The 17,838-nt window shown below is 40.5% G+C and overlaps 1 protein-coding gene across 3 annotated transcripts in view; it reads right to left on the bottom strand.

Annotated features, from left to right (window-relative positions):
• The window catches only part of LOC140717089 (lysine-specific demethylase 5B-like), a 144,549-nt gene that overhangs the window by 75,507 nt on the left and 51,204 nt on the right, over positions 1 to 17,838 (bottom strand). For all 3 annotated transcript variants that reach the window (XM_073030277.1, XM_073030275.1, XM_073030276.1), the window contains 3 exons: positions 11,545 to 11,664; positions 11,213 to 11,371; positions 4,538 to 4,719 (listed from right to left, as the gene is read on the bottom strand). In XM_073030277.1, the coding sequence (XP_072886378.1) occupies positions 4,538 to 4,719; positions 11,213 to 11,371; positions 11,545 to 11,664 (461 nt within the window). The remainder of the gene's footprint in view (positions 1 to 4,537; positions 4,720 to 11,212; positions 11,372 to 11,544; positions 11,665 to 17,838) is intronic.

The following is a 17,838-nucleotide window of genomic DNA, read 5'->3' as shown; positions in this document are numbered from 1 at the left end:
AAGAAATCGCTTTCCATCTGTCCTGAATGGGAAACCTCTATTTTAAAGGAAAACCTGAACTCTGCATCATCTCAGACAAGCCCTTGAAGAACTGCATACACTTGGAAAAGATCACCCCTTATTGTTCTCAAGTTAGAACAATATTTGTCTAGTCATGATAACCTCTTTCACAAACCCACCGTAAGAATAATGTTGGTGAACATTTACTAAATTTCAACGATGACAATGAAGTTGTGACAAACAGCAGATCACAGCCACTGCTATCTACATTTTGCAGGTACTACTCCAGTGCTTTGAATTGGAAAACTACTTCCAAGTCAGATATTTGCTGAGAAAATCTTTCTGAGGAAGGAAACACGGAAATAGTATATCACATGGAAGTAAGATGTCCACAATGCTTGTATTTTTTTTTAAACTGGTGTTAAATGCAAAACAGTACACATTCATCAACCAGATGGCAATTACTGGGTAACTTTTGGTCCCAATATTACTAAACTAAATAGACTGGAAAATTCTTTATCTGTTGCTAGAGTAGTCAATGTTGAGGATTATCAATGTAAGTCCCTCCCATTTATCTCTAGTTGTTCTACACAGCTAAATGAGTAGGACACATCCAGGGATCATAAGAGTCTACAACACAGGATATCTGATGACTACTTGAATATCTGGGCATGCTGTTTGGCAAGACAGCTAAGCTTTAAGTCGCAAACAATGATGAAGACTGATCATAGGTACTTGATTCTTCATCGAATCTGATATGGGGGTGGTACATCTGATTTTAATCTAGTATTTAATATTGGCTTGATGCCCACCAAGAGATCTGCTGAACCATTTCAGAAATTGTTAAAGGCCATTGCCTCTTGCCTGGAGTCACATGGAAGGGAATCCTTGATATAGACTATGTGAATACAGCAAGAGTTCTTAGTGTCATACATGATATCTAGCTTAATTCATCTACTTGGCATGAAGGAGTGTGAACATCGCAGCTCATTCCTGCACTCGTCCAATAACCTAACTGTTATGCTACATACACATCTTTCATCTGTGATAATATCCATCCCCATCTCTATCAATGCTCTCAAGGAATCAGGAAATATCATTAGAGGCCATTCCACATATTTTGAACAGTTCATTGTCCAAATTCTCTGCTAACCTCAGTTCACATATTACCAATGGTTTCACACCACGAAACTCCTTTGTAGTCTCTGCATTCTTTAACTATACAGACATCCTGAGCCCTGCTGCCCTCTGGCAGCTATATTCCTGCAATTAAGCCATTTTGAGGCCACACCCTGGACTCCAATTACTGTAATTCTTTCCCTAAACTTCAAACAGCATACCCTTTAAAGGCATTCAATGTTAACTGCACATCTGACATTTACCCACTACTCCACTTCATCCTATCAGACCACCTTTGAGCCGTCCTCACCTTTCCCTGCATTTTAAAGTTTATCACTGGCTCTGGTTCTTTATATAAATTACGAACCACAAATATTAATCAGTTCTCTTAATCCAAGATACTTCCCAATCTGCTGAGTAGCCCAAGTATTTGTAGTTTTTGTTTCCAATTATTTAAGACACTTAAGCAGTTTATTCCTTGGAACAAGTTCAAGTTTTGAAATACCACAAAATAATGGATATGCTCATTTATGAAAAAAATCTTGTATTTTCTCATTTCCATTCCTTCAAAACTTAGTAAAGGTTAATCAATTCCTTATGCTGACAGTCAGGGCTTAAAGCTTCCCCTTACTGCCCACCCAACCAATTCCAAGGGCTACATAACTAAAAGAATTAAAGTCTAAACCTGAAATTGAAAACAATATTCAACAAATGGGCAAACAAGCACTCAAGTTGAATGTTCCCTTAAAATAGTATCGAGTATATTGATCTTACATGATTACCCATCTTACTGGAGTGCATCTGACAATTATTTCTGGAACTTCTCAAATAGACTACATACAGAAATGAGGCTTTGAAATATCTTTCATATAACTTTAGACATGGCATTAAAAATACAAGAAGTTTTTGAGTCCTGATGAAAGATCTTAGCCCAAAATGTCAACCATTTTCCTTTCCATGGATGCTGCCTGACCTACTGAGTTCCTCCAGCATTTTGTGTGTTGCTCCGGATTTCTAGCATCTGCAGAATCTTGTGTTTATAAAAGGTCTTTGCTATTTTTCTATGAGACTAAAATAATTAGATTGGGTAATGTCAAAAGATTTCACAAAAGATACTCAAGATAGACAAATCTAAATTTGAGTTTGAAGTTTCAGGTAGCAACATACATATGAGTTATATTTGGAGTTTCAGACAGCTGCCTGCTGCTCAAAAGACAATTAAACAAAATCAGAGCACAAAAAATCAGGGACAATTGTTGACTGCACATAAGCCCAAAGAACTTAAGAACAAATGGGTTAGGAGGATGACTGGTGGGAGGTCAGAGATTAGCACTGTGGTCCTAGCTGTGCGCAATTCATGATATGGAAGTAAAGACCAACTGTAATATAGCCAAAATTGATGATGCAAAACTGGGTGATCATAAGACACATAAGGCCATTCAGTCTATCAAGTTTGCTATGCCATTCCATCATGGCTGATTTATTATACCATTCAACACTATTCTCCTTCTCCATAACCTTTGACACCCTTACTAATCAAGAACCTATCAACCGCCGCCTTAAATATACACAATGCCATGGCCTCTACAGCCATCTGTGAAAATGAATTGCACAGACTGACCACCCTCTGGCTAAAGAATTTCCTCTACATTTATTTTAAATGGATATCTATCAGACTTCCCCAATGTTGAAAACATCTTCTCTATGTCCACTCAATCTAGGCCTTTCAATATTCAATGTTTCAATGATATTCCCCCATCATTCTTCTAAACTCCAGCAAGTACAGGCCCAGAGCCATCAAGCACTCTCCATAGATTAACCCTTTCATTCCCAGGATCATTCTTGTGAACCTACGCTGGACCCTCTGACAGTGTAGACAGTGTAGAGTTGTATGCCTCTGACCCCAAGATGATGCAGTTTCATAGCTACATTCATAGGTGAGGACATCACAAATGGAACACAATGTAGAAATTTGCAGACTCAACCATTTTATAACCGTTAGATGATGTTCAGAAGGTACTGTGTCCCTGTGTACAGATTACTGATAGGCAACATGCAATAAGACAAGTAACTTGCTGGCTTTGATTTTACTCCAATTCTATTAGGGCCCTGGTGATATCACACCTGGAATATTATAGTCTCTCCCCCCACCACCCTCCAAAAGGGTCCGTAATAGAAAGGAGTGCAACTCAAGGTCCACCAGACTGATTCCTGGAACAACAAACTTGTTGCACAGTTAAACATTAAGCAGACTGGGATCATTCTCTCATGAATGAGAGGTGATCTCACTGGGGTATGGTAGGGTAGATACAGAGTTTGCTTTGCTTGAGTGTTTAGAGCTAGTGACTGAGATGAATTAAGAAAAACATATTCAGAAGATGGTGCACATTTATAACTCTCTAACCAGTAAAGGTGTAGAGACTCAGTCAAATCAAAGATCAATAGATTTTTGACAGAAAAGTGTTGATAGTTCATTCATGAGCCCCTTTTGAATGGCATTAACATTCTAACTTTTGCTTCTGCTAATGCTTTTATCTAAAGATCCTTTGAGGACATTCTCAACCCTGCAAAATTTTAATTCCATCAATGAATGACAAGAAATTAATTGAGAAAACTAAGGTCGGAGGAGCAACACCTCATATTCTGTCTGGGCAGTTTCCAACCTGATGGCATAAACATCAATTTTTCTAACTTCCCATGTTGTCATCTCCTTCCCATTTCATCTTTTTCCATTGCCAATTCTGGTTACCCGCAACTTTTATCACCTGTCCAATCACCTCCCCAGTCCTCCCTCCCTCCCTCCTCCTCTTTCTCCCATGTTCCACTTCAAATGAGATTCCTCCTTCCTGAGCCCTTAGCTCTTCACTTCATCCCACTTCATCTGCCCACTTGCTTTCCCCTTCACCTATCACCTGCCAGCTTGTATCCTTTCCCCTCCCCAACTTTCTTGTGCTGGCTTCAACCCCTTCCTTTCCAGTAAAGATGAAGGGTCTCAGCAAAAAGCGTTAACCATTTATTCACCTCCACAGATGCTGCCTGACCTGCCGTTCGTCCAGCATTGTGAGGTGCATTTGAGCTCTTCATCCCCATATGATCCACTTGTTTTTAAAAACTGATTAAAAACCTTCAATTTTTGTTGCTAAGGTGAGACCATCTTATTTATTGAGATAGCACGGAATAGGCCCTTCCATCCTCACCACCCAGCAACCCCAGATAGAACCCTAACCCAATCACAGGACAATTTACAGTGAACAATCAACCTACCAACCAGTAGGTCTTTGGACTGTAGTAGGAAACCCAAGCAGTCATGGGGAGAACATACAAACTCCTTACAGAGGTGGAAATTGAACCCAATTCATCTGGTACTGTAAAGCTACCGTGCTAACCACGGCTCTACCAAAGATAGCAACTTTCTCACCAGTGTAGATAATTGATTGAATAACTCCAATGATCCTCAATGTGCCAGCAGAAAGAAGAGAAGCACATTCCCACGTAGAGCCACGGTAACTTCATTCCACAGATATCTGCACTGACATGTGTCAGGACTGAAGGCTCCAGCACAGGCATATTGTTTAAATTCCACCCCGAATCCAGGTACTCCTTCAAGTAAAGTACACAAAAATGCATCAGGTTTCAGAACTGCCATGACATTCAACTTCAACAAGCTACTTCTCTTTAGTTAAACAATGCAAGAAACCCAGACCATCCTTACATTTATTTATTGATTTGTTTCACTGTGGAAAAAAAATGCTCTTGCCATGAAGCCATAATAACAGAGTATCAACAGCATTCAAGGATAACATAAAATCCATTAATTCTAAGTAAAACCCAAGAAAACTCCATTGAAACATGAAGATTCATAAAGATCAATTTTCAGACAAATTACATCTAAGTGCTCACAACACAGATGCCTTGTGCAGGAAGGCACAGAGTCGACTGTACTTCCTTAGAAGGTTGGCGTCATTCAATGTCTGTAGTGAGATGCTGAAGATGTTCTATAGGTCAGTTGTGGAGAGCGCCCTCTTCTTTGTGGTGGCGTGTTGGGGAGGAAGCATTAAGAAGAGGGACGCCTCACGTCTTAATAAGCTGGTAAGGAAGGCGGGCTCTGTCGTGGGCAAAGTACTGGAGAGTTTAACATCGGTAGCTGAGCGAAGGGCGCTGAGTAGGCTACGGTCAATTATGGAAAACTCTGAACATCCTCTACATAGCACCATCCAGAGACAGAGAAGCAGTTTCAGCGACAGGTTACTATCGATGCAATGCTCCTCAGACAGGATGAAGAGGTCAATACTCCCCAATGCCATTAGTCTTTACAATTCAACCGCCAGGACTTAAGAACTTTTTAAAAGCTATTATGAATGCTTTTTGAGATAGTGATTTAGATGCATATCATATTTTTTACTGAGTTAAGTATTGTATGTTATTAGTTTTGCTACAACAAGTGTATGGGACATTGGAAAAAAAGTTGAATTTCCCCATGGGGATGAATAAAGTATCTATCTATCTATCTAAGTCCACCAAAAACGAATTTGGATATAGCTATCAAACACTTGAATGTCAAGATACATTCAAGGTAATAAATCTTTTACAAAACAATCAAGTCTTAATTACAACTTTAAAAACTTAAACTGAACCAAACTTAGCAATGCCATTTCAACTGGAAAGAGGCTAAGTAATGTCAGCTACCCCCCAACCTCCAGGTAAATTCCAAAGCATCAACACTAACTACAATTGGTAATTTCCAATGAGCAGACCACGTCATTCTCATGCCCAGAAACACACACTTTGTTTCAAACTCCAGCACAAGTAATTACCACAAAATGGGGGATACTTTCCAAGGAAGATTGCAAAGCCAACTTGGAGAAAAAAAATGAAAATACTCATTGCATTTGAATTTCATACCTGATCAAACTAGAGAAGGCAGAATCAAAGTGGTACAGCCATTTTTAAAGGAGCATGCCAATCATTTAATGGCCCAGTAAAACAGCACCTGCTCATGGCTGCCAGAATCTTGATTTCAGTTCCCTAAACCTTACAGACACTTTGACTAGTTAGAATATTTTTCAAAAGTTCCTGAATCTTGCTTTCCTTAACAGAACATGCTGTTCTCAAATTCTAATTAGCTAGACTATAAAGGATTCCTCTACCTGATACGACTTGCCATATAAATGCTGCTCAGATCCACCTCAATTTGCCTACTGGAGCAACAGATGCAGAGCAGACGCCATCTCATTGGCTCTTCACTCAACCCTGAATATCTGGACAGCAAAGTTCCATACATAAGGATGCTCTTCATCAATTACAACCTCAGCTCACCATTCAATACCATCACCACCTCAAAACTAATCACTAAACCCCAAGATTTTGGCCTCAATACCTCTTGTGCAATTAGATCCTCACTTGCAGACCCCATTCAGTTCAGATTGGCAATATCTCCTCCATGATCTCCATCAGCACAGCTGCACCACAAACAGACAGACAGACATACTTTATTGATCCCGAGGGAAATTGGGTTTCGTTACAGTCGCACCAACCAAGAATACTGTAGAAATATAGCAATATAAAACAATAATTAAATAATAAGTAAATTATGCCAAGTGGAAATAAGTCCAGGACCAGCCTATTGGCTCAGGGTGTCTGACACTCCGAGGGAGGAGTTGTAAAGTTTGATTGCCACAGGTAGAAATGACTTCCTATGACGCTCAGTGTTGCATCTCGGTGGAATGAGGTGGAATGAAAGCTGCTTAGGCCCCTGCTTTGCACTAATTACTAAGGCTAAGCACAGCTCCAATGCCATATTCAAGTTTGCTGATGACAGTGCTGTAGACCAATTCAAATGTGATGAATCATCATATAGGAGGGAGACTGAAAATCTAGCTGAGTGGTGCCATAACAACCTCTTATTCAATGTCAGCAAGAACAAGGAGCTGATTATTGACTTCAGACAGAAACCAGGGGACAAGCCAGTCCTCATGGGATCAGAGGGTCAACTTTAAATTCCTTGATGCTATTATCTCGGAGGCCCAGCACGAAATTGTAATTACGATGAAAGTATGGCAGTGCCTCTAGTTAGGAGTTTGCAGAGATTTTGCATGACATGTAAAGCTGTGTAGTGGAGAGTAATATTGAGTGACTACATTACAGCCCCGAATGGAAACACTAATGCCCTTGAACAGAAAATCCTACAAAAACCAGTGAATACAGCCCAATCCATCCCCACAATCCTCCCCACAATTGAGTACTTCAACACAAAACGTTGTCACAAGAAAGCAGTGTGCAATAATCAAACCCCACCCTCCCAATCAAGACATGATCTCTTCTCACTGAAGGTACAGGAGCCTCAGGACTCAAACCACCAGGTTCAGGAACAGTTACTATCACTCAACCATCAGGCTCTTGAATCAAAGAGGATAACTTAACTCACCCCATCTCTGAAGTACTTCCACAATCAATGGACTCACTTTTAAGTACTCTTCATCACAGGTTCTCGATATTTATTATTTATTATATTTTTTCTTTCTGTATTTGCAGTTTGTCTTCTGAACTCTAGCTGAACACTCTAGTTGGGTGGTCTTTCGTTGATTCCGTTATGGATATTCATGAGTATGCCCACAAGAAAATGATTCTCGGTTGTATATGGTGGCCTTTATAAATCAGAGCATTGAGTACAGAAGTTGGGATGTAATGTTAAAATTGTACAAGGCATTGGTAAGGCCAAATTTGGAATATTGTGTACAGCTCTGGTCACCGAATTATAGGAAAGATATCAATAAATTAAAGAGAGTGCAGAGACGATTTACTAGGATGTTACCTGGGTTTCGGCACTTCACAGAGAAAGGTTGAACAAGTTAGGTCTCTATTCATTGGAGCGTAGAAGGTTGAGGGGGGATTTGATTGAGGTATTTAAAATGTTGAGAGGGATAGATAGAGTTGACGTGAATAGGCTGTTTCCATTGAGAGTAGGGGAGATTCAAACGAGAGGACATGATTTGAGAGTTAGGGGGCAAAAGTTTAAGGGAAACACGAGGGGGTATTTCTTTACTCAGAGAGTGATAGCTGTGTGGAATTAGCTTCCTGTAGAAGTAGTAGAGGCCAGTTCAGTTGTGTCATTTAAGGTAAAACTGGATAGGTATATGGACAGGAAAGGAGTGGAGGGTTATGGGCTGAGTGCGGGTAGGTGGGACTAGGTGAGATTAAGAGTTCGGCACGGACAAGGAGGGCTGGAATGGCCTGTTTCCGTGCTGTGATTGTTATATGGTTATATGGTTATATGTACTTTGAACTTTGAGTCTACACAGCTACCATCTAATGATTTCCCCCAATTTGGCATTGTGCTATGCCCACAGACAAGACCCACCCATTTGCTAGGCCTGCTTAAACCCTCCCTGCAGGGATTTATTGTCCCTTCAGTTTTAGTGCAACTCATCCTTTTTGTACAGGTCTTGTTTGCCCTGGAAAGAGTGTTCAATAATGCATGTACCAGAAGCCTGCCATAACCCACCCCAACTTATGCTCGCAAATTCACCGATGCAGATCTCCAGAACCAAATCCATCAGATTCTTGGAAGTTTACAGCTTTTAATTCCATTTCTCCAATTTATTACTGAACAAGTTTTTTTAAGACACTCTTTGAACACTTGCTCTTCAGTTTCTATCTAGTATTTTATTTTATCTTGTCATGAAGATATAACTATTCAATACCTCAGCCACTTCTAGGTATTGATATATTTTTTAAAAATATATATGAAGAGTCATTGAACACTAATACAGAAACAGAAACATGGGGGGGGGGTGCGCAGGGGAAGTGTTTTTTTTTAATTTTTGAGCCTTGAAGGGATTAATCATGAATGAAAGGTCTCAGCCCGAAATGTCACCTGTTTACTCTTTTCCATAGATGCTGTCTAGCCTGCTGAGTTCCTCCAGCATTTTGTGTGTTGCTTGGATATTTAGCATCTGCAGATTCTCTCATTTATGATTAATCTACCATTTTTGAAGGTCTGTATACAAGCACCATTAGGAATTTCAGTAAAGATTGCGCAGATTTGTGCAGAAATTTGAGCAATTATGGGCAGAGTAAAAGTTATGTATCTACAATAATTAAACACGCTGATTTTGAAACCTCTTATGTTGGGTGCTATTTCAAATCTCTTTACAATTTAAAATGAGCAAAAAGCAACTCATCAAGACAACTAACACCTCTCTGAACCCCCTCCCCCACCAAGAGCATGGTAAAAGTTAGGAGTGTTATGGAATACATTTCACTTGCTAGTCTGAGTACAGTTCAACAGGCAACAAATCAAGAACAAGGTCATTTACTCAAACGGCTCTCCATCCACTTCCTTCAGTCACGTGTACACCAGGGTCGATAGCTTCTGGCCACTACCTTAAACATTTCTCAAACACTCTACCTATGCCAACTGTTAAAAAAAAAGACACAAGCAACAATAACACCCTCTCAAATTCTCGTCGCAAGGGAAACAACCCTGACATGAAATTAATTCTGTCAGCTTCACTGGGCTGAAATCCTGGAATTTAACATCCATTTGGCAAATTCTTCATCAGAAGGATTGAAGCAATTCAGGAAAGTGGCTCACTATCACCTTAACGGTGAACAGGAAAGTATCATCTGTGACATCTTCATTCAAGAAACTTTAAATATTCTTAAGAAATGCTTGCATCCTTGCAGACTAAATGGTTTAAAACTGAATTTAAGAACACACCAGCTTACTCTGTGATGACCCTGCATATTGAAGCAAAAAGATCTATGACTATCAAACTATCTACATAGCTACATAGCTATAATGCAAAGTTCAATGAAATGCAATTACAGATTACGGTATTGTTTACATTCTGTCTTGTCAGCCTTACTTTCAATTCATCAAATTATTTTTCAAAACACGTTGTATCAGAAAAAACATGAAGCAGAAAAACAAATCACTTAAAAAGGTATTGGAGGAGAGTCTCAAGCTGGATCTAATGATCTTCAACGATACTTGTGCATTTTCCTTAAAACTGTGGTTAAGCAACCCATTTCTTTGCTACTTATGCAGTACTGCCATTATCTCAGGAGAAAACTGTCAGAATCACAAAACTCCAAAGGCAAAGTAAATTTATTATAGATAGATAGATAGATACTTTATTCATCCCCATGGGGAAATTCAACTTTTTTCCAATGTCCCATACACTTGTTGTAGCAAAACTAATTACATACAATACTTAACTCAGTAAAAAAAAATGTGATATGCATCTAAATCACCATTTCAAAAAGCATTAATAATAGCTTTAAAAAGTTCTTAAGTCCTGGCGGTAGAATTGTAAAGCCTAATGGCATTGGGGAGTATTGACCTCTTCATCCTGTCTGAGGAGCATTGCATCGATAGTAACCTGTCGCTTAAACTGCTTCTCTGTCTCAGGATGGTGCTATGTAGAGGATGTTCAGAGTTATCCATAATTGACCGTAGCCTACTCAGCGCCCTTCACTCAGCTACCGATGTTAAACTCTCCAGTACTTTGCCCACGACAGAGCCCGCCTTCCTTACCAGCTTATTAAGACGTGAGGCATCCCTCTTCTTAATGCTTCCTCCCCAACACGCCACCACAAAGAAGAGGGCGCTCTCCACAACTGACCTATAGAACATCACTGTACACATTTTCTTGCAGGCATTGCAGAAAATACAATAAAATTTTTGAAAAACTACATGAAGACCAGTTTGCAAAAGACAAATTGTGTAATAACATTGAAAATGTGAGTAGTAGGGTCCTTGAACTGATTCCACAACCTACAGACTCAACTTTGAGATGTGTGTAACTCACCTTCTTATTATTCACTTTTGGCCTGATCTATCTCATTTGACATGCACCTAATAATTTTTAGATGTTCTGCATCAGGAAAAACCACAAAGCAGGAAAAAAAAACAAAAGTCTCAACCTGGATCTAATGATCTTCCTCAGAATTGTGCTCACACAACCAAATTTGTTGCTATTTATGCAGTGCTGCCAAAGAAATTGCAAGAATTACCAAACTCCAGTTCAATATTTTAAGGCAAAGAAAAGTTTTGCCCACAATCTTGCACATATAAAAGCAACAGCCATACCTGCTCATCGGGTCGCAATTTAATTTTGCCATTTTTGATGGGGAAGCCACTACCAAATTCCTTCGAAGCAATGTCAGCTCCGTACTCCACTGTAACATCTTCTTCAATGGTACTGACTAAGCGCCAAAACTCCTTCTCCACCAGCTCCGTTGGAACCATCTGTTTTTACATATTTATAGTGTGGGATGGGAAAGAGAGGAGAGTTGGAAAAACTTTGCTACAACTTGCCTTTGATATACCAATAAGACCCGCGCAAAACATGCTCAATCCAAATAAATACTGTTTAGATATTAATCTCCTTTCAGATTTTTCTAAACACGAGGGATACTCACATGAACTGGCATATTGAAGTAGTCTGACTTAAAAGCATCTGCCATTTCTCCAAATGCACGGAGTGTGTAGTCTCTCGGAGCCTGCTCAAACCCAAAGGCTTCCTGAGGTTTGCTGCACTCCTAGAATCAACACAAAACTATTCAAGCGTGTACTGAACCCTTGGTAGCCTGCCTATTAATTGCTGCTTTGGATTATATATGAAAAGAAACTTGGAGATGAAAAGTCCACACCACCATTGTGAAAATGCAAAGCTTATTTAACAAAGACTGGACAATATTTCAAGGTATTCCCCTTTAATTGGGCAACAGTCAGGAGGTTCAAATGAGCAATTTTAAAGAAATAGGAAAACAAACAAGTTTAGGACACAAATTTTCAACATATTTTCCCAATAACAGGATTAATGGAAATCTCAAGAGAGAAAAAAAGAGATCAATTGACCAGCCCAACAAACCTCATGAATTTTCTCAGATTTATTACGTGTACATCGAAACACAGTGAAATGTGTCATTTGTGTTAAAGACCAACACAACATAAGGATGCACTTGGAGCAGTCAGTCCACAACTATCTCACATATTCCAGTGCCCACATAGCATGCCCACAATTTTTTTTGTGAAGTATGGCAAATCAATGGACATTCACTTGCAAAAGAAATTATATCGTAGGTTTTCACAAATAAAAAGTGTATGCGTTTTAAGAAAAAACTAACAAATCATTTATTGAACTCCAAACACTGAACACCAATTGCAGTAAAAATATTTTATATATTTACTTCTTCATGTCAGACCAGCCTCTTAAAGTGAACCCTAACACAATATTGGCGGCTGTGAATTATCTGTTTCCACCAAATAACATTACCCTACCAGCTTCCCAATCCCGCCCCCCCCCCCCCCCCCAACCCAGAGTTCACTAAAACTGGCATTGAGAGCCTAACCGGAGCTCGAAGAAGTCACCCAGCTCAAGTCCTGTTCCATGAGTGAAGGAACAGCAGAGGCCTCTGGTTTGTCCAGAGGTCTGTTGACAAACTCAGTCATGTCGTGACAGAATCCCCCAAAATCTTGGTGGGTCGGTTTAAGGTGACCTACCCTTCTTATGATAAAATGCCATCACAAGGGGGCCAAAGGGGATGTTGGCATGCATCATGACGGACAAAAACAAGCAAGGCATAATATAGGTCAACAGGAACCCAAGAGTGTTGCACATCCTGACAGGAGGTAAGAATTCGTGTGAAGTAATTGAATTTACAGGAGGGTGGAACACTGCTGAGGCCAACAAGTGGTCAGAGATGAAACAGCCAGTGGTCATCATGGCTGCTCAGTAGCAGATGACTTCAGGTCCTCTTTTGGAGTCATTCTGAGCCCCAGGAGGAACTGCAGGAGACAATCTTGCCAAAAATCATCCATCAGTGAAGCCATCAAGACAGCCTTTAAGGAGCAGTGAAACTGCTCGCATGGGCCATTAGACTACAGGTGATACGCTGTGGTGTGAAGTAGCCCAATGCCAAGGTTCTGGGCCATTGCAGCCCAGAGACTCGATATGAATTGGGCACCACGGTCAGAGAAAATACAAAATGCGGTGTCAAACCAAGTAATCCAGGTGCTGATGAACGTCAGAGCCACGTATACGTCTAGAGGAACAACCTCTAGCCACCCTGGTCCACCAGGGTAAGGAGGTGCGTAAACGCTGGGAGGAGAGAAGAGGACCAACAAATTTCACATTAACGTAATCAAACTGTCGCTCAGGGTTCTCAAAAGGAGCCAATGGCGCCTGAACATGACAATTAATTTTCACCACCTGGCACTCCTCACAGAATACACTCCAATCATACACATCCTTTAAGGCTGTGGCACACAAGCTTTAGTGCTACCAGCTTCTATGAGGCCTTCTGACCCAGATGCAAGGCCAAATCAAAAACTTGAGGGCAATAAGTTGAGACATCACACAGGAGAGAACACCAGCTTCGCTCAACTTAATGTCAGCCCACCCACAGGCCTGTGACTGCTTTTCAGTAGGCCTGGACCTCTGTGTCAGTAGCTTGGTTGGCTGCCGTGCAAGTAAAGTCAGCTCCTATGTGTATAGCCTCAACAGCTGGTCGCAACAGTCAATAAGACACAGCATTATTTATCCCCCTGATTTGTTGGACAGTTGGTGTTGTTGCCGTGCAGACCAAGGGTCTGATATTTTGGCCATCGCATGCACGTGGGGTTTGTGGTCAACAATCACTAAAATGGCAACCCTCTAAAAGAAAACAAAATTGGCAGACATTTAGAAACAGTCAAACGTGTTGTACTTTCTTTTGGGGGAGGGTTCGCAGCTGCCGGCTGAAAGCGGCAAGTGGCTACCACTCACCTCTGACCATCTGTTCATGCACAGCACCCCAAGCATAGTCTGAAGTATCAGTAGTAATGGCTACGGGTGTTAGGGAGCGGGTGCGCCAGTAGGGTCAGGTTGGAAAGAGCTTATCTGGTATCATCAAATGCCCTGGTCACGTCCGCTGACCTGTCTAGCTCTTGATTAGGGGTATTGCATTTAAGCAAACAGAACAGGAAAAGCACAAGTTCAGCACTTCACGGAATGAAGCGGTAATAGAAACTCTAACCCATGCTTAAATCCTGTTGTTTTTTTAGTAGTGCGGAATGGTGGGAGATCTATAATACCAGCTACTTTTGATAAAATGGGTTTCACACCTTCTGCAGGGATTCAATGGCTGAGAAATTAAATGGTTTGAAAACCCCAACTGACATATAACAGGTTTAACAATCAACCCGTGTTGGCTGAAGTGCTCGAAAAATGTGCTGAGATATAGGTTCGGATTTGAATCCACTGGTGACATCCAGGTAAACAAAAAGAATCATCTTTAAACAAGAATGGCAACTTCCCAGGAGAGACAGCATTTGGTCTATCAGCTCCGATAGCTTAGCATCATCAAGGCCAGGCAAGGAGAGCAACTGTTTGACATACCCTGACTCCAATCATCAGAAAATCTGTAAAAGGTGAGTTTTCAGTGATTGGTATTTATCATGCTCAGGCAGGTGTTCTAGTAGACTCACCACTCACAGACATGGAGTTTCCAAACGACGCTACCACAGAAATATTTTGTGTGTCAGAGATTTCTTGCAGCACTAATTGTGTCACGGCAAGTACAAACCAAGCAATGGCATTTTGCTTCCAAAACTCCAGCAACTTAAAAGCAACTGCATAGGCCCACATGTTCAATGACTCCAGAATCGTCCTAGAGTACCACGGACACCAATGTAGGTTTTGGCAGATCAAAAAGGCGGAGGAGCTTTAAGAAAAACTAATGATTCATTTATAATACTCCAAACACTTAACATCAAGTGCGGTAAAAATACTTCACGTAATTACTTCACATCAGACCAGCCTCTTAAAACTGAACCCCAACTCAATGTCAGTGGCTGTGAATTATGTACATTTCCACCAATTATATTACTCTACAACATAAAGTTCCCTACAGAGAAGTTTAAGCTATTGTTGGCTGGACTGAAAACTTGTTACTAATCTGGCCAGGGACCTAGCTATATATAAGAACTTATAGAAATAGTGGATTCTGGTTAATTGGGACACATCAGGATCAGTACATTTTGGCCCAGTTAAGCAGCTGTTCCAATTAGCCAGTTTCATGAAAAGACAAACTAAGCAACAAATTGTTAGAACACTACCAACAATATTGCAGTACTATAAAACTGTATTAGTTCTTAATAGTTATCGACAGAGGAATTCATCCAGTGTTATCTACAAAATCAGCACAGACACCTAATACAGATAACTGTCTGCCTTCATTCAATGATACTGACAATTGCATCCTCCAAATCTTCATTTTCATTGTAATATTCAAGATGATTGCTGATACTTTCAAATTCTTTGTAATTTCTAACAAACTCGTGAAATCATTTCATTTTTACTTCTAGCTGTTTCCGACATCTCCAAGCCTGAATACTTGAAAGCACAGTGAGCAAAACTGTTCTGAATTGTCTAACTGCTTATTTCTCACCAATTATCAGTGACAAAAATACTTACAACTGATGCTATTTAAAAACTGGTCGCTTGAAGCACCGTGTTGTGCCTAAAGGCCATGCAAGTGACTGACGCTATCTAGAAATTGTTCAGCAACTGTCTTTCGTCCCAGTTAAGTGGCATAGTGTCCCAAATAAACAAAGGCAATCTGCTAATTCTTGAATTAGTTTTTTTAATTAAAAGAGTCGTTCCAAATAAGCTTCCCACATCAACCGATGGCCCAATTAACCCAAATCCACTATGTGCATTTATCCAACCACACCCACAGCCCCAGATGGAAAAGGATTTTGAGTCCAGTATGATTTCAAAATCAGAGTCATCAGTCACTGGAAGAGTAACGAATGGCAAGTGCCAGACCTGATACCATGAGATTTCACAAAATGCAGTCAATATTGCACATTATCTCCATTGCACCAACACTTCTTGTCTGGAACACTGTCTGATAATATTGAGATATTGTCCTTGCTGCCACTTTTTTTGGTACACCTGCTCTTTAATACAAATTTTAATCTGCCAATCATGAAACAGCATCTCAATGCATAAAAGCTTGCAAATATGGTCAAGAGCTTCAGATATTGTTCAATCATCAGAATGGGGAAGAAATATTATCTAAATGACTTTGACCATGGAATGATTGTTGGTGACAGAGAGGGTGGCTTGAGTATCTCAACCTGCTGATCTCTTGGGATTTCACAGTCTAGAATGGTATGAAAAACAGAAAGCACCCAGTGAACGACAGTTTTGGGGGTGAAAATGCCTTTTTAGAGGTCAAAGGATAGCTACAGTGGTTCAAGCATTCAGGAAGGCAACAGTAACTCAAAGAACCATCAGTAGAAGTGAATCTCTGAATGCACATAGACCGCGAACTTACACTCCTGTGACCACTATTAAGTATAGGAGATACCTAAGAAAGTGGTCACTGAGTGTATATGAATCCAATATACAGATCACTGTTAGGTAGGAAATCAGTTTAATTCCAGCTAATTTCTGTTGTAACGCAGTTAAGCAGCTAGCTGGAATTTCAGTGAACAGATCAAAGGCAAAATTCAGGCAGTGTTAGTGAGGGGAAGTAGCTGCCTTTACAGGCAAGAGTGAATCAAGACAGTCTAAATGACCAGGAGAATGCTTCAGGGTCATCATTACTATTGAATTTATATTCTGTCCCTCAAGCTTAAGAACTCCATTTCTCTATGCTTTGGGAGACCTGCAGACTTTGCATAGGATGAAATTAGCAGTGTAACATTGTAGATGTAGGCCCATGGAAACTCATTAATTAAAAATGACTGTTTCAGTATCATACTGAAAACCTAAATGGACCTATAGCAGATAGATGAGTGCTACACTCAAAATGGAGGAACTGGCAGAATAATCCCAAATGCTCTTTCCTTATATGCAATTTTGAATTGCCTTTGTTTGTGACTGACCAGTAAAGGCTGATTTATAGTGAACACAAAGTACACTGCAGATGCTGTGGTCAAAGCAACACGTACAACAAGCTGGAGGAACCCAGCATCTGTGGAAACGAGCAAGGCTGATTTATACTTCTGCGTCAAATGAATGCTGTAGGTACGGCGTAGCCACGTAACCTACGCTGTACCCTATGCCCTAGCCTGACGCGCACCTCTCCAAAAATGTAACTGCGCGTCGCAGCAACACAGACTGCAACAACTATGATTGGTCTGCTTGTTAGCATCGCATTTCCTCCTGTCTATTGGCATACTGTGTGTACACCGATGCAAAATAAATGGTTGGAGACAATGAACCAAATCCTCAAATCTACCTGCCGACATCCAAAAGTATTTGAAATGCATTTCCTCGCCCATGTCTCTCAGTGGCCAGACAAGCACAGAAAATTCATTCTCCTTCTGCCTCAATCCGTTCAATGGTCATACACACCATCTTCTCAGACATCTTCTCTCTTTTCTGCATTGCAGTAATTTCAATAAAAGTAATCCTTGTTCAACATTTATTAGCTCCAACTCCAACATGATGCGCTCAGTCACCATTAGAAACTCCACCACCAACTAGTGTTTTGGCGGTGAACTGCGCAGCGATGCAGACACACCAACGCACAGGTATAAATGCTCATAATGTCGCAGGCCACTTATGAAGGCTGCAGCATAGGCTACTACGCAGAAGTATAAATCAGCCTTAAGAGATGAGGAACTGCTTTATGCTTCTTGTTAGAAACTTGGCTCCAGCACAACATCTTCAGGCCAATGACACTCGGACTAGTGCCAATATATTTTTCACTATGTTC

The sequence above is a fragment of the Hemitrygon akajei genome, chromosome 27 (assembly GCF_048418815.1).
Source record: "Hemitrygon akajei chromosome 27, sHemAka1.3, whole genome shotgun sequence".
NCBI classification, from domain to species: Eukaryota; Metazoa; Chordata; class Chondrichthyes; order Myliobatiformes; family Dasyatidae; genus Hemitrygon; species Hemitrygon akajei.
Note: the sequence above shows the minus strand (reverse complement) of the source record. Positions and strands in the feature narration are given on the sequence as shown.